The sequence below is a fragment of the Lithobates pipiens genome, unplaced genomic scaffold (assembly GCF_037356315.1).
Source record: "Lithobates pipiens isolate NorthernLeopardFrog02 unplaced genomic scaffold, aLitPip1_a1.2 Scaffold_13, whole genome shotgun sequence".
In the NCBI taxonomy this organism is placed as follows: Eukaryota; Metazoa; Chordata; class Amphibia; order Anura; family Ranidae; genus Lithobates; species Lithobates pipiens.
Genome location: NW_027507718.1, coordinates 349938784 through 349959972, shown reverse-complemented (window position 1 = coordinate 349959972; position 21189 = coordinate 349938784). Strand labels below are relative to the sequence as shown.

The 21189-nt window shown below is 38.3% G+C and overlaps 1 protein-coding gene across 5 annotated transcripts in view; it reads right to left on the bottom strand.

Moving 5' to 3' along the window:
- The window catches only part of GRIA2 (glutamate ionotropic receptor AMPA type subunit 2), a 226717-nt gene that overhangs the window by 94034 nt on the left and 111494 nt on the right, over positions 1-21189 (bottom strand). For all 5 annotated transcript variants that reach the window (XM_077477112.1, XM_077477111.1, XM_077477110.1 and 2 more), the window contains exons 6-9: positions 16059-16220; positions 8082-8249; positions 5559-5663; positions 3723-3833 (exon numbers count right to left, since the gene is read on the bottom strand). In XM_077477112.1, the coding sequence (XP_077333238.1) occupies positions 3723-3833; positions 5559-5663; positions 8082-8249; positions 16059-16220 (546 nt within the window). The remainder of the gene's footprint in view (positions 1-3722; positions 3834-5558; positions 5664-8081; positions 8250-16058; positions 16221-21189) is intronic.

Below are 21189 nucleotides of genomic sequence, written 5' to 3'. Positions count from 1 at the left end.
TTAATTACCTAGCAATGGGAAAAACTACTGCTCAGTCTGTTAGCTTGTCATAAACATTGCTTAACTGTCATTTTAAGAATACCACATACTGCCATCTTACATGTTGGTTAAGTGTATGGCTTCTGGTTACTTAAGGTCAAAAGCAATGGGTGTGGATGTGAACCACAGAAAAGGAATAAATGAAAGAAGAGGGTTGTAAATACAAGGGACAGCATCAGCATTTTCCATCAGGGCTCCAGGCATAATGTACCAAGATGATGAATATGGAAGCAACATTGTGAGTAGATGTGGCAGAAATGTAGCATTTAAGTAAGGCTACAACCATAATGTATTCAGGCATAGACTTGGGTTGTTCTTTCATAAAAAAAACTACAAGGTCACACAGAATAAAAAATACAATTAAAGACGTTCTGCACGTGTTAAGACCTCAAGTGATCATGATGACTCTTCTTGCTACTGGTTCAGAGACAAACTATTCTATGCCTATGTATAATGCACTGCTTAGTTTGCACTTTGCATGTCCCTTTTTTTCACCAAGATATGGTAAAAAAAAGTCATTTATTTTGAATCATCTCAGAAAAGATTCTCTTTTGACTTGGACATATAAGTAAACATGCATTTAGAAATGCCCTCGTTGGAGCTGCTCCAAGCAAATGGAGCCTTTTGGCTTGATCTATGAAAAATGGGATGGACACTAACTTCCAAGTGCCGGGGAATAAATCTGAATCTCCCATAAACTTGAACCAGAATAAAAAGACTGCTCCTAATACCTTAGTAAATGCACAGGGTGGAAGGTGAGAATAGTTGCATTTACACTATAGGTCAGTATTACATTTTGCTTGGCCCCCAGGTCACTCCCAGGTTCTTGCATAGAGGCAATTGGGTTAATTTACGAAAACATTATATTTTGCAATTACACTGTATTAATTTACAGTACCTCATTAATTATGGAAGACAATTTCTATTTTTAAATTTCCTCTACACTTGGTTGGGTGTTCAAAGTGAACATAGATTCCCCTGGCTAAGTAAAAAACTGCTCTCATAGATAGTAAATCCCCATGACAAGTCTAGCCTAGCTGCTAATATAATGAAAATTGTGATAACGCTCCCAATTCAGTGCCATGTTTGTATATTTAATGTGATTACCTCCAGAGTTAGTTGCAATACCAGGACATCCTATGGGCTTGGTAAATATATCTTTTTAAAAAAAAACAGCAGTTTGGATGAGAAATTAAGAAGTTGGGTGATGAGAAGAACAGAAGACTTGGGAGTTGGGTAGAATACAAAACCACTAATTAGACATGCCCACAATTAGAACATGCAATGCTCCACACAAATTAAAATTACAACTGTCAGGCTCCCCACAACCAAAGAATTTAACTTAATTTATTAACTAAGATTGCACCAGAATCTTTAGCCATTATCTGTTAATGAGGCAGATATGTTTAGTGCGATATTAATATTAAGGATAATATCTAAAAAAAACTGTCTTAAATATTCCAGAAGCCGTTTTTAGTCCCATGAGAGAAAATTACTTTAGTTCTTCTCAGAGAAATATTGATATACCAGATCTAAAAATATCTGTTCAGGGACATGTAATACACAATGTGAGCTGATTAGGGTGCTGGGGGAAAAAGGTAATAGAGAGATGGATGGGATGCCTCTACAGATAATAATTTCAGTCCTTAGGGAATCCTGTGACTTGGTTATATAACAATAAGCTGTCTCGTTTCTCGTGAGCTGCACAGTGCTGTACTGTAATTTATAACTGCACTTAAACAGTTCATATACTGTAACAATTACCGGTACTGCAGTATATCTGCCCGAACACCAACATTTTCCTTAAGCAGTTTTAGTTGTTTGTCAAAAAACCCCACACATTTTAACCGTTTAATCATTTAACTCAACTCTCACATTAATAAAATTGAAGTAGAACTCTCTTTTGGGTAGAATAGGGTCATTTTAATTCCATGTATTGAACTTTACAGTTATTATTAGGAAAGCAATTTCTCACACACCCACCCACATCATGGTACCTATTATAGTTTTTGCATGTGCTATTTAATGAATCCGCTACTAGGTTAATTTTATTCCACCTAGTGGATTTTTGATAATAGAATCTGAACAATACACTTTAGGAGGTGAGAATTTTGAGCTGTCATTGCTGTATCCGAAGAAGGAAATCTGAAAAGTGCTGAAGATTTGCCTGTTAGAACGGTTATGACAGGAAGGCTCAGGTAGTTACTGCAGGTATGTGTAGGAACTGTTAGGTGCATGACCTTTGTACCTGGAGAAATTTACCCCTATCCAACCTTAACCCAGTAAAAGAGTATTTTTATGCTTTAATTGCAGACTAGACGCCAAACATATAAAAAACTGAACAGGTAGCAGTACTGCAAATCAAAAAGCAAATTAAGGTCTTTCACAGTCAGTCATGAGGAAGGCAAGAATGCTGTTTTTCAAAAGGTTAAAGTCTATCCATAACTGATGAATCAGATTTCATTGGCCTGCACATTTACTATAGAGTTTGTTTCTAACTATAATGCCGCGTACACACGATCGTTTTTTCCATCAGAATAAACTCTGGCGGTTTTTCCGACGGAGTTCCGCTGAAACGGTCTTGCCTATACACAATCACACCAAAGTCCAATCGTCTAGAACGCAGTGACGTACAATACGTCTGACAGGACAAGAAAAAGGAAGTTCAATAGCCAGTAGCCAATAGCTGCCCATGCGTCATTTTTGGTCCGTCGGAACAGCATACAGACGAACGGTTTTCCCAATAGGAATTGATTCCTTTGGAAAGATTTAAAACATGTTCTATTTCTAGGTCCGTCAGAATTTTCGAAAAAAAAAAGTCAGACGAAGCCCACACACGATCAGAATATCCAATGAAATTTTCCCGTCTGACTTTTTCTACCAGAAAGTCCGACAGTGCGTACACGGCATTAGTTATCTTGCTAAATGTGTGCTCCTGGCAAACAGTTAAATAAATAATTGAAACTTGCTTTGGTGAGTCTTGTGATTCAGGCTCCCCTGCCATATAACATAACATGATTTGGAACCTCCAGTGCAACAATAGCATTACATCAACATACATTTACATCCTCTATTGTGGACAGGACAAAAAAAGCTACCCCTCCACATCTTTGTTTAAATGTATGTGCTCAGGGGTGTGATTATTACTAAGCTATGCTAGCATTGAGCACTGGAGTGGGACTAGAGGGGGGAAGCAGCATTTTTTGCTGAGAGCAAAAAGCATTTCAAAGCATTTCCACAAAACATCTGTCATAAATCATAAAATGATAAAGAGAAGTGATACTTTAGTTGGGCTATAAATGTTTATTTTTGAGTCTGAGGTGGCAAATTCTGCCATTTAGAAGAGCTATTCTCAACTAAAGTGTTAATCCTCCAGCAGCAGGGGCTTTCTGTCATAAAGCTTGTAATTATTTCCACTGAAGATATCAGCTAGAGGTAATACCCATAAATAGTTTTGTTATATTGACAAAAAACTATTTTAGATCTATTTGACACTTGAACATACTTCAAAGTGAAGTCATAGAAAATTGCAGGTGATTATAGGATTTTTTTTTAGTTACAGTTTCAGATTATTTGTTACATAGCTGACAATGTGTCATTTTCAGTGTAAGTAATATCTTTGTAATTCAAGTAAACACATAGTTCCTAGCTGAACACAAAACAACATTCTCAGTAATTCTTACCAATATAGTTGTAACAATAACAGTTTTGTTCTCAAGGCCCATGGAGTCATTAGCAGACAATACATCAGAGACTGTAACCACCATTTTGTCAAGCTCGCTCCAGTATCCAATCTGCCAAATAAAATAACAAGCAAGTGATGGCTAATTGACAAATAAAAACAAATGAGTATATGCAAGTAGGTTTTACTGACAAACTGAGAGAGTAAAAGAAACCAAGAATATAATGTGAGAGTGTATTGTGACCTGATTGGTTTTACCACAATAGTCAAAGCAAATAGTCAATAGTCAATAGTCAATAGTCAAAGTTTATTTTTAATTATATGAATGAAAATCTTTTTTTTCTTTATCTTCCATTTAGAGACACACATTTTTTACCATACGGGTTTTACAGCCGCCTACAGGAAGATGGGACACTAGCAAACAAAAAAGCCTGTTGACGCTAACCCTCATATAATCTTGCCTATAACTGTCATACCTCAGCTTTTTCGTTAGTGTCCTAGGAGGGCGGACCCTTTTCTTGTGTTCTGCTGATAAAAGACTAGCTCTAATTTTGCTAGCCTTTTTTGATAAAATTTTTTTCATCTGTTCACTTCAATCAAGATACTTGGTACACTGTAGATACATTTCTTCTTACTTTAAGCAAGATTTCAAAGCACTGCTTGAGCTAGCCTCTACACAGCAGCGCTTTGTAACAGCGTATCCTCAGCAACACCTTTGGAGGCTGTACCCAGACATTGCTGATCTGGAAGATTGCTAGCTTGGAATGTGAACTTCAGGCACTGGGCTCTGCATTGAGACACTTTTCAGACTCACTTTGTGAATAAGGCTGGTTGGCCTGAAGCACTCGGAGCTCTGTACTGTTGTACAATTTGCACACTTTGTTTTTTTTAATTCCTGCTGCTGCCGTTAAACTGTGGTAGGAGGAAAGGCTGAAGTGCTTGAGGGCTTACATAATCAGGTAAGTGGAGTGTAGTGCACAGGTGGCTCCTCACTCTTTCTTTTGCTCTTCGGCCTGGAGGAGGTGCTTAATACCACATGGATGACCCCGTTTCCAGTCTCATTTAACTGCCTGCCTACAATGACTTGATCACCTAAGAACTTCACCAGAACAAGATACTTGGGTTTGTGGATATGCAAGGCCACCCTTCAATTTGAGCCTAGTTGTCTTCTGCTATGTAGAACAATATATGTTCTTGAAGATGCACAGAGGACAGCCCTGTTTCAATGGATGAGCTCAGCACATATATCAGCGGTAACTTTGTTGGTGGTTGGTCTTGTTAAAATGTGTCACAAAAAAAATGTTGACAGCAGGACATGAAGTAAGGGGAAATCTCTCTAACACAGCCCCAAACAGCAGAACAAGTTGACAAGCTTTCTTCCCCTTCTGTACTTTATCTAAAACTAAGAAAAAAAAGTTCTGATTGGACATACACTTTAGGAGGAACTCCAGACATAAATTTAAAGTAAAAATCTAAAAATACTGTACTGACTGACTTTTAATAAACAAGTACTTACCAACCTTGGGATCCAGAGATGCCATCACCCAAAAATAGTAGAAGGGGGGAGGGAGGTGGAAAAAAGTGGAACTTCTGATTTTATGTGAAGTTCCACTTTAAAATTCATGATGCAACAGATATTAAGACATACATTGTTGAGCACAAGCTGAGATGACATGTCAGGGTTGCCTCTGATGCATCCAAATAAATTGAATCAAAATTAAAATGAATCAAACAACAACCTTTTTGTAGGTTCCTGTAGCTAAGTGATGATAACTGTAACAGACCTTCCATTGTTTTATGTCTTAAAAAACAGAATTAACTACTCTTTATATATTACCTTTCGAGGGCCATTGCTTTTAAGTTCCATGATGTTGATTGTATAATTTACTCTTTTACCATTTTGGTCAAATTTTATATTTCCTGTCAATCCATCAACTTGGACCTATTGAAAATTTCAGAAAATAGAGTTATTGACTTAATAATCAATTTCTTCAATGTGTTACATAATGAGTTTATGTGAAATCTCCATTAACAGTTGTAAATAATATTGTAATTATGAATATATTTAAAGGATTTGCATTAATGGGGGCTGACTTATGCAAAGTATAGGGAAATAAGAGTTAGCCAATCTTAAAAAGGAATCGAGATGCCCACCAATCAGAGCCACTACATTCAAACCAATGAGGCAGAAGCCTATAATATACAGAGACTAGAGGGAATAGAGGAAGAGAGAAAATCTTTGAAACACCAGTCACCAGAATGGGGCCCTCACTCATAGTTGGATGGTAATTATGGAATATAGCCCTTGCACTTATATCAAAATGTCTGTCTTATGTTGTTTTTCTCTCTCATTGTTTGTATTTAGTAATATGTTAGAGCTCAATATTTCTGGTATGTAACTAGATAGATTGTTTTTTTTTGTTAGACTTTCATACTATTTACCAATACATTTCTGTTGTGTTGAAGCTTTCACTTCTGGGTAAGAACTCTCATTTACCAAATCATATCAGAAACATATAAAATCTCATATATATATATATATATATATATATATATATATATATATATATATATATATATATATATATATTGTCAACAAATGCAAGTGCTCTGCACACAGCAATGAGCTCTTAGAGCCAATTTTCTGTGGCATGTGTTAATGCACCCTAACATGGTAAAAATCATATCTGACAATGTTATGTAATGCAATGCACTTTAAAACAAAATTACTTTATGCTATAGCGTAGATTCACTGCCATAGTACATTGAGGGGGCAGTCAAAGTGAATGGCCCTGTAATGCAGTATCACATGTTACATGTGTTTTCCATGACATAGAAGTGTAAATGGACCCTTAAGGTTCCCTTACACAATGCATGCTCAACCTATGGCGATCCCCACAGCCTCCTTTAGCTGCATGCCGCTCCAGAAAACCAGCGGCTGTCATACACAAGCCACTGTGGCGGCTCCCCGCTCTTCTCTTTCTTTCCTGACACACAGACATGGGGAGAGGAGCCTTTAGAAAAGTGGATCACATCTAGTGGCATCCAAACAGGGACTCTGAAGGTGGATTCTCACAGTTAAGCAATGAGCTTGTGTCATTTCATGTCTTCTGAAAAGCTCTTAATTAAAAAAAAAAACAGTACAGCCAAACAAATTGATAGCTTGGTCTTTTTTCAGGGAGCCACACTTTTAAAATAATTCATATGCATCCAAGTGTTTCTAAAAACAATCTTTAATGAGTTGACATCAATCCTTCTGGTTTCAAAACAATACTGAATAATAGGCTAAAGGAGCAGGCAAGCGTTAAAACCTCAGTCAGGATTTTATTGTTGCCTGTGTCTCCACTAGTGAAGATTCAACCTCTGTATTTATTCTGGTCATCATTGTTGGTAGTTCTTTGGTCAATGGGTCATGGATAGTGGAGAAATCTTCAAATGGGACCACTTGTTCCAGGGGCAACTGTCTAAAAGCAGTTATCCTTTAACTTGGAGAGATTTTCTCAACTTGTTGTGTTTCTAGACAGAATTGAAATAAAATCTCTCCAGTGGGACACAGACTGCAAAGACAACAACAACCACAAAAACTTTTCAGGAGTTATAATTTCCTTCATTTCCTACTGTAGCCAACAGGGGGTTATTTACTAAAAGCAAATCCACTCTGCTCTACGCGTGCAAAGTGCACTTGAAATTGCACTGAAAGTGCACTTGGAAGTGCAGTCGCTGTAGATCCAAAGGGGACATGCAAGGAAAAGAAAAAACAGCATTTTAGCTTTCACATGATTGGATAATAAAATTAATAAGATTTACAGCGACTGCACTTCCAAGTGCACTTTCAGTGCAATTTGAAGTGCACTTTGCATTTGTAGTTTGCACTTGTAATGCAAAGTGGATTTGCCTTTTGTAAATAACCCCCAAGGTCTTGGATTTAAACATAAATGACAGTATCAGAGCTACCGTTAAATTGGACTTTGCACTCCATGCAAGGCTTGCTTTGTAAATGTGCCCCCCCCCCCTTATTTAAACACTGGTTGTGATGTCATCCTCTTGCTGAGAAGATCCTGGTGAATGTTGAGTAATGCAAATGTTACAAGAAGACACTGCAGCACAGTGAGGTGTGGGCTAGTTACATTCCCCAGATCTTTCTGAAAAAGGAAGACATCATCCCTTGCTTGGGTACCATAGATGGAAGACAGGGGAAAAGGTATTATCTAACATTTTTTACCTACAGATGATTTTTTTTTTAACTCTTTTAATGTTTCAGCAAAGGGGAGGGAGGCACAATTAAAAAGTAGACCTTGCTTTTAGGTCCAAGATCATCTTTTCTTTTTCAAGGAAGTAATAATTGCTAGCCTTGTGTTACCTGCTTTAAAGCTCTTTCTATTTCTACTCCATGTCCCCACGGCACTGCTGGGTTTGCTAAACAATCTCCAGCATTTCCTCTTCTTGAGATTTCTATTCTTTGTTTGCGCAAATTACGGAAGGCCTCTGTCATCACTTGAACAGCATCAAATGTCAGAGCTGATGTATACTGAAAATGACAAAATATAATTAAAAAATACAACACGCTATAACAAATACATGAATAATTGAGGCACATCTACATGATTAAAATGTAATCTAATACACAAGATCTTGAATGCTCTTCTTTCAGGGTCATATAAACAAAAATTTACTTGAGGAGGCATAGATCAGTTTTATCTTCAAGGATGGTGCAAATATTGTATTAGCTATTGTCACCGCTCTGTGCTCTGCACCTCCAGCACTCCCCAGAGTGCTGGGCTGTGGAGGGGGCAGGAGCAGCTGGTTTAGGCTCTCAAGCTTTTAGTGACACGCTGAAAGGTGGAGCCAGCTGCTAGTCAGACATCTTGATATCATTGTCAGCACCCCAGAAAAGCCTGAACCAGCTCTGTGATATCAGCTGACAGCCGACAGCAGTCATGAAGTACCCTGCATTTAGGAATGCATTCAGCTCTTTTTTTTAAACAATCTACTGAGCTGGTCATGAGGGAGTTTAGTCCACATTTTCACAGCTTTAACTGTGAACAAGCATTTATGTAAGTGAAAGTTAAATCTTTTTTTCTTCAGACCCAAATGATGTTGAGTATATCCCCCCTTAATTGCCTCTTCTCAGAAGAGAATGCATTCAGTCCAGCTAATAGTTCCTCATAGCTGAGCTCTTCAATGCATCTTAACAGTTTAGTTGCCCTTCTCTGTGCTTTTTTCCAGTTCCCCAATATCCTTTTGTGAACTAGTGCCCAAACCTGAATTGCATATTCAAGATGAGGTCTTACTAATGACTTGTACAGGGGAAGATGATCTCTCTCTCTCTCTCTCTCTCTCTGGAATCTATAATTCTTTTATTACAAAAAAAGCATTTTGCTAGCTTTAGAAGCTGCAGCTTGGCATTGCATGCCATTATTATGTCTATGAGCTACCAGAAACGTCTCTACCATTGACTCCCCCAGCTATTCTCCTCCTAGTATGTATGATGCATGCACGTTTTTAGCCCCCTTAGTGCATAACTTTACATTTATCAGCATTAAACCCCATTTGTCACATAGTTGCCCAATTAAATAGTGCATTGATGTTGGCTTGTAAATTGGAGTTGTCTCGTAAGGATGTTATTCCACTACATTGCTTGGTGTCATCTGCAAACACTAAAAGAGTATTGTTAATCCCACACTCTATATTGTTTATAAATATGTTAAAACATAAGGGTCCCAGAGCTAAACCTTTGGGTACACCACTAATAACCTTAGACAATTCAGAGCATGAATCATTAATCAATACTCTTTAATCATGATCTTTTAACCAGTTTTCTCTACATTTAGAATGGTAGCTCTTAAAGGCTGAAGATCACGCTAGACTGACTTACTCAGGTAGCCCGGTCTACTAATCTGGCCCAACTAGACAGAAAGGTGGCGGTGATCGCTTTTAAAGGGCTCGTGCTGCAATCACTGGGTATGGCCTCAAGGTTGCTTCCTCAAATACTTGTGAGGGTAGGTAAAAAGAACACCCGATATCCAGTTAGAAGTAAAATGAAGGTGAATATGTAGTAGTTTTATTAAAAGTTGCAAAACTCGATAAAACCAATGTATTTCGGGGGGGACAAAGACTCCCCCTTCTTCAGGGCTGCTGCTGTATGCTAATGGTGAGTGGAGATGTAACCCAACTGGTGTGTCCGTGACACCAAAAATGGGAGTTGCTGTTTACTCTGGCAGGGGCAGTTTGTCCCGGAAGTGCCAGATCATGTACTAGGCATGTGATCTGGCCCAGGAGAGCCAGTTTGCCGCCATATAATGGTGTTAGGCGGTCAGCAAGTGGATATTCTAATTCTTCCTCCCCCTCAATCCTAGTTTAAATACTCCTCCAGACTTTCCATAATCCTATCCTTCAGCACAACAAACCCCTTTCCAATTTTGATTGGTTGATATGGGTTATTGTAACGATTGAACTAACATAAACTAGAGTTTTTCTGGGTGTTTGATTTGCTGTGTGGAAGCTTATTTAAAAACAATTGAGCAGTATATTACAATTGTGTACAACTCTACCTGTAGATTTATGTACACTTTAGTCCACTCCCAGATTTTTAAAAGCAAACACTGCTGATTAAGCAATTACGTACATTTTTTGGGGTTGATTTAATAAAGGAATTGAGGCTTCAATTAGCAAAGTGAATTTTAAAGAGGAAGTAAAGCCTGATAGGTTAACTTCCTCTTTGAATTTCTTCAAAGGCAAAGCATAATGGGCTACTATGCATCGCATAGTAGCTCATTATGTGTCACTTACCTGACACAGGAGCCAGCGATGTCCCCGACTTCCTCGCCGGCTGGAAGCGTCCACCTTCCTTCCGGCATCACGGACTCCGGCTCTGTGACTGGCCGAGTCGTGTGATGTCACTCCCACTCACGCGGGAGTCGCCAGTCACAGCATGTCGTTTAATGAAAACGGCACGCTGTGACCCTTCTAAAGTGTACATCGGCGCATGCGCAGAAGAAGTACTCGCTCTGGGAATTGTAAATATCTCCTAAACCATGTAGGTGTAGGAGATATTTACAGCACCTACAGGTAAGCCTTAATCTAGGCTTACCTGTAGGTGAAAGTGTGTTGTAAGGGTTTACAACCACTTTAACAGAGCTTAGTAAATAAGGTGTAAAAATATTTTCACATCAATCTTTCATTCACAGCAGAAATCCTGTTTTTTTTAGTTTCAGTCAGGTATGACTGGGTATTCAAAGAGAGCAAAGTTTCACCTTATTTGCTAACATTCACTTATAAAGTCAACATACACTCTTTAAAGTGAACAACCTTTATTCCTTTAGAAAATCAACTCTATTGCGTCTTGTCTTTGTGCAAAGCATAAGATGCTATTGACCACATATTGCAATAGTTTTTATTTAATTTAATTTAGTTTAATTAAAAACAACTAATAGAAACAAAAAGTAATGCATATTGACATTATTTACAATAAAGTATATGTCAAGGCAGAATTAGACAAAAATATAGGCGGTACATCTTTGCAACACATGTATATTTCCCCATCTTTTTTTTCCTGCACAGACCACACAAGTACAGAAAAATATCTGTGAAATATCTGTAAAATGCCGTTAGGTCTTAACCTAATATGGGCTGACAACACACAGAATTTTTGTGGACTGAGTGGTGTCAGCCATGCCCAGATTTCTTTTGCTCAACTACTTATTTCATCCCACTTTTTTCATCTCCAAAGTATTGGCACTAAATGATTTGTAGCCCCAAGATAAGAACAAGGATGGATAAACAGACTCTTTGAGATAATAGAAGCAGAAGGAACAGGACATAGGATAGTTCTGGAGGTCTGAAATGATCACCAGGTACATTGGTTTTACAGATATGTCAAAATGCTTTAAAGAGGAAGTAAACCCTTACAAACCACTTTGACCTACAGGTAAGCCTAGATTAAGGCTTACCTGTAGGTCCAAGAAATATCTCCTAAACCTATATGGTTTAGGAGATATTTGCCCGAAAACGGGCACCGCTGTCTACGGCGCATGCGCCGTAGACAGCGGCGCGCAGGCGCACTAAACGCGGCAGTTCCAAGAATGGAGCTGCCGCATTTTTCGACTCCCGTGCGCATGCGCGGGAGTGACGTCATCGCGGCTTCGCCGCTGTCATTCGGCGGAGCTGCGAGACGCCACAAGCAAGATGGATGCGGCGGACTACAGGGGACAGCGGCGACTTCGCTGGCTCCTGTGTCAGGTAAGTGACACATAATGGGCTACTATGCGATGCATAGTAGTCCATTATGCTTTACCTTTGCAGGGAAAAAAAGAGGAAGTAAACTCATCAGGGTTTACTTCCTCTTTAAACTGTAAATTAAATAGACCAAAATATTTCATTGTTAGGGTTTGCATACACTTTAGGTCTATGTAAAAACCCCAGTATTATATTTAAGGCCGAAAAATTACATATTTCAACTAAAATAAAACAATACACATTTCCTGCTAATGAGTAAATAGAAATGGTATAATGAAAGAAGGCTGCCAATGAAGCATTTAAGTCAAATATTATGTTTCTAAGAAAAGTAGGACGTGTAGAATGTCCCATGGTTAGCTTGGTGCAGAGTGCTTTGAGGCACTAGGCAGTCAACACGAATATAAATATAAATATGTGATTTTTTTCCACACCAACAGATATCAACACAACAGCTCGTTTTACAAAGAAGAAACATAATACAATGTGACTGACATGAGCTGACATGGCAGCCTCGCGTGGGCTATCAGCTGGTAATATTTTCATTTTAATAATATAAGCATATAAACACTGTACATTATGTTGCAGATATGGGCAGGATTACATTAGTGTAGTAAGAAGTAAAGCCACATTTATTTAAGATAATATGTTAGATATGATAAGGTAGCTCAAAGCTGTATTTGAGAAAAGGTAAAAATATTTCCGTACATAGACATTGGAATGGGAAGGGTTTTGAAGCAGCACAGGTCAGCGACCAATGTACAACTGGAAAGTAGGAAGAAGGAAATATAATTAAAGCAGATTTACACTTAAAAGTGAAAGTATTGCACATCCACTATTAATGGTCGTTTTTATTATGCTGGGGGCAGGTTCTTTTTTTTTTACAGGAATCTGCTCTCACTTTCACAATTCTTGCCTTACTTTGCTTGAACCAACACTCCGACCAGCATTAATGGTTGTTTGTTTTTCTTGTTTTTTTTTTGTTGTGTTCAGTTATCTTTTTCTTACAGATACTCACTCTGCTTAGGCAAGAATTACTTTAGTTTAGTCCCCCATCCCCCTTGTCTACAACCTTCTGTACATTCCATAAGGCTGCAGGATCAGTCTGACAGCACCACACAATCTCATGCATGCGTAGTGGAAACAGCAGGAAGTCACGCCCAGAAGTCACACCTGGCTCCCATCAGACCCACCAAGGGTCCTGGCCAAGACTCTGCCCCACTGAAGAGAGCGCTGGACTTCATGAGTTGGTAGGTGTCTGTTTCTTAACCTCCCTGGCGGTATGATTAGTTCTGATTTTAGGTGCTGAAAGCGGTACAATTATTTTGCATGGAAATTTGGCGTTTTATATTGTATGCAATTCTTAGGAATAACTCTTTAAATCTGTTCAAACCAGAGTCTAGCAGACATCCCGGGTATGATAAAATTTATAATATAATAAATAATAATAAAAAGTATTCAATAATGTAATCAAATCCAAAAACACTGAAATTTGCTCATTTGCAGAATTGTCGCTATCATTAGATTTAGAGTTTGATGACAAATTTCCCCACAAATCGCTATCGCTCAGTTCTGCAAGTGATTCTAATTTATTATCGCTGTTTTCTAGTTGGTCTAAAATCACTTTTGACATAAAAGGACAGTTTTTGGTTGCTATGGGCAATCTCCAAATTCCAGGCAGAAAAAAACTGTATTTATAATATAAAAGTGCATGCAGGGCACTGCATAGACCACTAGGGACAAAGGGGGTGTGTATTTTTTTATACAGTGCTGTAATCTGTAAGATTACAGTACGGTGTGTGTTTTTACTTTTTTGAATCTGGCGCCGATCTCTGCTCCCGTGCGTCATAACGTCGCAGGGAACGGAGCTCGGCGGCACTAGGGCACTGTGTGAATTGAGCGGAGGACAACTCGATCACACAGCGCGGAGGACATCGCTGGATCCAGGGGACAAGGTAAGTAACTTCTCCCTGTATCCAGCGATGCAATCCCAAGTCTGGCTCGGGGTTACCGCTTATGGTACTGAAATCCCAACCCGAGCCAGACTCGGAATCACCGCCAGGGACGTTAAAAGTCAGCAGCTACAGTATTTCTGATTCAGGGTGAGAAAACAGGAGGCAACAGAGGTCATTGCATCCTTTTCTGTATTTATTATTTTGTAAATATTAATATCTAAATTGCTATAGTAGAAATGTTGTTATTTATTGTTAGTTGTACTTCAAGCATTCATGGAGTACGATGTCAAATGGTTTGGCAAAATGTAGATATACTACATCCACAGGCCCTCCTCTATCCAGATTAGAGCTCACTCACCTCATAGAATAGTAATAGATTGGTTTGGCAAGAACAATTCTTCATAAATCTGTGCTGGTTACTAGTAATGATACTATTTTCATCACCAAATTGTTGGATATTATCTCTTTTCATCCCCTCCAATAGTTTACATACTATTGAGCTATACGGCTGACTGGCCTGTAGTTTCCAGGTATATATCTTGGCCCTTTTTCCAACATTGGTACCACATTAGCTTTTCACTAATCAGCTGGTACCATTCTAGTCAGTAAGATGTCCTTAAATATTAGGAATAACTGTCTAGCAATGACCTGACTAAGTTTTTTGAGAACTCTGGTGATTTGTTCACATTAAGTTTATCAGTTTTTTTTTTTTTAAATTAATGGCTTCTGTTAGCCACAAGGGTACAATCAGTGCTGTGTTGCTAACAATATTGTCTATTATACACCTCTTTCTCTATAGTAAAAACTGAGAAGAAGAATGTATTTAACACAGTTGCCTTCTACCTGTCACTTGTAACCAACCCCCCCTGATTATCCTTTATGAGGTTGATACACAGTGTGCTCTGACTTTGACTTTTTACTATTAATATATATAAAAAACACATTTGAGGATACTGGAAGTTTTTTTGCTCAAATTTACTCACCCAGGTTCTTTTATATTTGTTGGCCTGCAATCAATCTATCCAATGGGGGCAAGCTGGTATTCTTGCCCCCGTTGCTGGAAAGATCAGGTTCAGGTAAGTAAAAGGGGGGCTCTGGGGGGCAGCTGCAGTACTGGAGGTTTTTCATCTTAATGCATAAAATGCATTAAGGTGGAAAACCCTGAGGGTTTACAACCCCTTTAAAGTAAGCTACTGAATATGGGGGATAATTTGGTTGAGCTAAGCTACTGACTTGTGACATAACTGTCTACTTAGGAACACCATGCCATGTCTTGTGGATCTGTGATGATGGTGAAGATAACAGATTATGGTTGATTTATTAAGAAAGTAGACAGTATCCAATCCTGTATGATGGAAATGTCACAAGGTGATTCCTACTACTCCATGGTAAGTTAACACAGAGTCATCTTATTTACTATCAGTAAAGTGAACATCTATTCATTAATGTAAGATGTATAAAACAAATAAAAACATGGTTATAAAAAAAAATTATTTCTAGATAAAAGTTATGACTCTGCATATTATGTTTAGCTTTGATGCATTTGAGCTTTGCAACTAAAAGTATGTATCCAATGGGGGCAAGCTGGTATTCTTGCCCCCGTTGCTGGAAAGATCAGGTTCAGGTAAGTAAAAGGGGGGCTCTGGGGGGCAGCTGCAGTACTGGAGGTTTTTCATCTTAATGCATAAAATGCATTAAGGTGGAAAACCCTGAGGGTTTACAACCCCTTTAAAGTAAGCTACTGAATATGGGGGATAATTTGGTTGAGCTAAGCTACTGACTTGTGACATAACTGTCTACTTAGGAACACCATGCCATGTCTTGTGGATCTGTGATGATGGTGAAGATAACAGATTATGGTTGATTTATTAAGAAAGTAGACAGTATCCAATCCTGTATGATGGAAATGTCACAAGGTGATTCCTACTACTCCATGGTAAGTTAACACAGAGTCATCTTATTTACTATCAGTAAAGTGAACATCTATTCATTAATGTAAGATGTATAAAACAAATAAAAACATGGTTATAAAAAAAAATTCTTTCTAGATAAAAGTTATGACTCTGCATATTATTTTTAGCTTTGATGCATTTGAGCTTTGCAACTAAAAGTATGTATCTAAGGTCACAACAATGAAAGATCGATGTTACCTTAATAGTAGTAGTGTGTGCTCCAGGGTATTCCTTCTCTTCCAGTGTTGACCAACGTTGTATAAATTTGGCAACTGCTGGGTCATCATAGTCTACGATCTGAAATCCCGACACGTTAGCTCCTCCAAACTGTATCTTTGATAAATCTCCATCTGTAAAGCCCTGGGTAAAAAATATTAACTTATTAGATTTTCAGATGTGCCTACTCTAGCAGCAGAATTGTATTAAATTAAAAATAGTCTTTTATAAGCCCTTCAAGGCATAACATAAAACTAATATACTTTACTCTGTTCCTGCTTCTAAAGCTTTGTAACTTAGGGCAATATTCATAATAAAGATATGCAATAAGGTCTAGTCATTCCTCAATCGATTATTTTATGCTAGTTAAGAAACACCAGATGCCTAGAATTGAATTAAGTGAATTTAGATTTTCTATATTATAATAAAGGTGTCAAAGAGATGTTTGAGCTATTTATTGTTCAGCAAATTTATACTAATACATTCTCTAGAAGACATAGTATAACCTCTTAGAATATCAAAACTCAACTTTTAAATTAATATCATAAAGTAAATCTCTGCTACTGTAAAAAGTTGCACTGAGTGCATAAACGAAGGCACCAAATTACTGTATATAATACCCAACTATTGCAGCTCTTGAAAATAAACATACATGAAAACGATTGCCTTAATAATGGTTTGGTAACTCAGCAGTGCAATGTCACACCACATTAAAATACCTTCTCCCAAGTGCTATCCGTGAAAGATTTGTGCGTATCTCAAAACCATTGAATAATAAACATCACATCCCTGTATACAAACCAAACTAAACAAAAAAGGTAACAGAGATATATAACGGAATGCAAAATAATATATAACTACATGTATACATAAAGGTGGACAGCACAGTGACTAAGTGGTTAGCGCTCCCACCAAGTAGCATTAGGATTTTCGGTTTGAATCCCAACTGTGATGCTACCTGCCTGGAGTGTGCATGTTTTCCCTGTGTCCGTGCGGGTTTCCTCCCACACTCCAAAGACATGCTGTTAGGTTTATTGGCTCCTATCTAAACTGACCCTAGTATGTGTATGTATGAATGTAAGTTAGGGACCTTAGATTGTAAGCTCCTTGAGGGCGAGGGAGTCAGGGACTGATGTAAATGTGCAATATATATCTAGCATGCTGTGTAAATTGATAGCTTTATGTAAGTACCTGTAATAAATAACACTATAAAGTTAACACTCTCTCCACCAAAAAGAGTGGTAGGTGAAGAGAGTTTGCAATTCATAGTGTTATGCTACATGATAAGATTACATGGAAAAGCACTGGGGAATGAATTGAGTTTACATGGGCACTTCACTGACTTTCATTGTTATTTATTAATATGTATATTTATATTTCAACACTGTTTAGTTTGATTATTATACAGGAACACACAGGAGAGCGTGTCTCTACCTCATTTACTAAGCTTTGGAACAACTGCACTTTTAAGAGTGTAACTGCACTTGCAAAAGTATACTGTATATTTGCCTTTAGGATTTCAACCCCATAGATGGGCAAATTTATATTGGTTATTTACTAAATTACTGTATAGTTGCCTTGGCAGCATATTAATGTGGCTTCACTGCTATACACTTCAGAAAACCCTGGATTTTGATGTATAAAAAGAGAAAAAAATCCTCCCCAAACACTTGGCACCTAAGTGATCAATCATCAAATTGAGCACTTTCACTTGGGGAGGTGGTAGGTGTAAGGGATTCTATGCAAATTAATATTTCTAGAAAGTCAGTATTTGTACAGAGTAGTCTGCTGGGTCCCATGACAGGTGTGCCACAAGGGTTATGCTTACAAAGCAGGTGCAATTTGTCTCTGTGTGGGCTCTTCTTTTCAGTGCTCAGCATAATTTTATAACTTTTACATTATTACAGAAACATTTTAAAGAGACTTTGCGAGTACTCATTCAAGACAAAGTGACATTGGGCTGATTTACTAAAAATGGGGAGTGCAAAATCTGGTGCAGCTGTGCATGGTAGCCAATAAGCTTCTAACTTCAGCATCCTATGCATTAAGGTGAAAAAACACCTGGCAGTCAATGGTCCCTTAGCCCCTCGTTTTACTTACCTGAGCCCCTTCATCTTCTTTGGCGGGGACACGCCGTCCTTCTCTCCACGGAGTCCTGGCTTTGATTGGATAGATTGAAAGCAGGGCAGCCATGGACTCCCGCTGCTATCAATCAAATCCAATGACCCGGGCACCGGGGGGCAGGGCCGAGTCATACATTCAGCTTCTATGGACACTGAATGAATGACTCGGGAGTGCACCCGCAAGGTAACCCCCAGACTAAGTCTGTTGAAAAAGGAGGGCGGCTTGCCATACGACCACAGCACGCATGCTCAAGAAACGCGTCCATTGTTGGTGATGCCATCTCCCTGCTGCCATCTCTGCCCTGAGTTCCAAGCCTTGATCTGATCCCCGAGTTCCTCCACAGCAGCCGCCATTCATCCGCATGGAGCAATACTCTCCCAGACAGAGCTACACGGACGGAGGGAACAGTGATTAGGAGTGGCCACCGAGACTTACTGTGGCTGAAATGCTCGTTTTACTTCTTCTAAATGTGAGTGCATAATTGTATGCTAATTAAAGTGTTTTAAAATGTCTACTCTTATAGGCGCCTCTCCTTGTTTTCTTTCTGCAGTTTGGAACCTGGTTTCTGTTCCCCTATGAGGGCAGCCCTGAGAGTTACTGGACTTTATTTCCCCTATTTTCCCTAATTTAACCCCTCTCTTCTTCATATGGATTAATTGAGACTCTATATGTAATGTTCTAATTGTTGGTATTGGGAGATGAATGAGCCATAGTTTTTTGCGCATGTTGTTTTTTTGGTATGACACATTTACACCTTTCACCATCCACACGAAGGCCCAGAAACACCCACAGTAACCTGAAGACCCACCCACATCAACTCCCAGAACTGCTACAAATGACTCTCATAGCCACATAGATGTTTGTTTTATCGGTATAATTGTTCATTTTAACTTGTAGCACTTTGAGATCTTTTTGATGTAAAGTGCATTATAAATAAAATCTATTATTATTATTATTATTATTATTATTAGCTCTGAAGCTACAGCGGCTCAAAGGGTTTTGGGACATGTAGTATCAGGACTGGTAAAGGAAGGAAACAGGAAGTCAGAGTCTTTCAAAGACTTTCAGTCAGAGACGTTCAGATTCAGCCTGGAGGAGGAGTGACATCACAGACACAGAAACCTGCTGTATACAGCTAAAGGAGGTGCATTGCAAGTTTACCTTTAATCTGTACTGCAAGGGATATTTTTTGACCTGGGAACTTTATTGTCTTCATTACCAGAGTTTTGCTTTTTACTCCCCTTTTCACAAAGTTGTTTGGAGTGTTCTTTTGTCATCATTGTATATTATTCAGCATACAACCCCACTAGAAATTGGACCTTTCACATGTGTATTTATACTACAATTGGTTAAAACCCTTTACAGACAGGTATCTTTGTTTAACTAATTATGTGACTTGTAAAATAATTCACTGCACCAGTGATGATTTAGGAGATTTCAAGAGATTTAACTACTTGATGGCATGCCCCTGAATAGGCTAGAGTTACTCTGGGGACCTGCATTAGCTCAGGCCTGCTATTAAAACTGCTAGTGATTTAATCTTTACACGTCATATATATATATATATATATATATATATATATATATATATATATATATATATATACAGTATCTTACGAAAGTGAGTACACACCTCACATTTTTGTAAATATTCTATTATATATTTTCATGTGACAACACTGAAGAAATGAGACTTTGCTACAATATAAAGTAGTGAGTGTACAGCTTGTATAACAGTGTAAATTTTATGTCACCTCAAAATAACTCAACACACAGCCATTAATGTCTAAACTGCTGCCAACAAAAGTGAGTACACCTGCAGCTACATTCTAAGGCATACAGTATTACACGCTATAAATTCTTGTATATCTTGATTTTGCATGTACTCGAACCAAACGTCCCAATGAGAAGAAGTTTCCGTTTAAATTCACCAGTAGCGGCACCATCTACGATATACAGGAATTTATAGGGATTTATAGTATAGCAATACTGAGGGTGCAGTGTATGTCTTAGTATGTAGCTGGGGGCTACAATACCAAACAACTTTTGAGGATCCACTTGAAGGAACATGTTCAGAATATATTGAACGTTTAAGATAAGCATAGTGTATCCAAACACTTAGCGAAATTTCATAACAAAGACCCCACACATTTGAAATTTTGGGGCCTTATACCTTATAAATGACACTGGTTGGGGGGGGGGGGTCATAAGGTGAGAACTCTTAGCCAACTCGAATCCAAATGGATATCTCTAATGGACACCTTCTAACCTAATGCAATCAACATTGAGTTTGATCTAAATTGCTTCATCAATGATTTTTATTATTTATCTCATTGATTGCACTCATCTATCACCTACAGACTTCATGTGTCACTGTGCACTTTCATTTTACCTTGATCCATCACTTTTTTAATGTATTTCCCAGTCAAGCAGATATTTTATTTTGTTTATATATATTTCATCATGGACTTGTCACAAGAGTTATTATTCGTTTTTATTACAGTATAGAGCAGTGGTCATCAACGCTGTCCTCAGGGCCCACTAACAGGCCAGATTTTATGTATTACCTTGGGGAGATGCAGACTAGAATACGGCAATCACTGAGCAGCAAATTATATCACCTGTGATGTATTTCAGTTATCTTGCAAACCTGGCCTGTTAGTTGGCCCTGAGGACAGGATTGATGACCACTGATATAGAGGGATGCCATTCTATTATCCTTGCCCTCAACCATATTTATACATGTTTATATTGTTTCTTGCCTCATCTCCGGTACTCTTATGGCTCCCTATATGTTTTTATATGTTTTTTTATATGCTTTTTTCAGTGGTCTATGTGGAGACCAAAGGAAAATGGCCACCATTATGTTGATCTATGAGAGACCAAGGTAAAATGGCTGACATTATGTATTTCAATGGTGGACTACAGGAAAATGGCCGCCACTAGCTAATGTGAATACACTGATGTAGTCACGTGATTTGACGATACA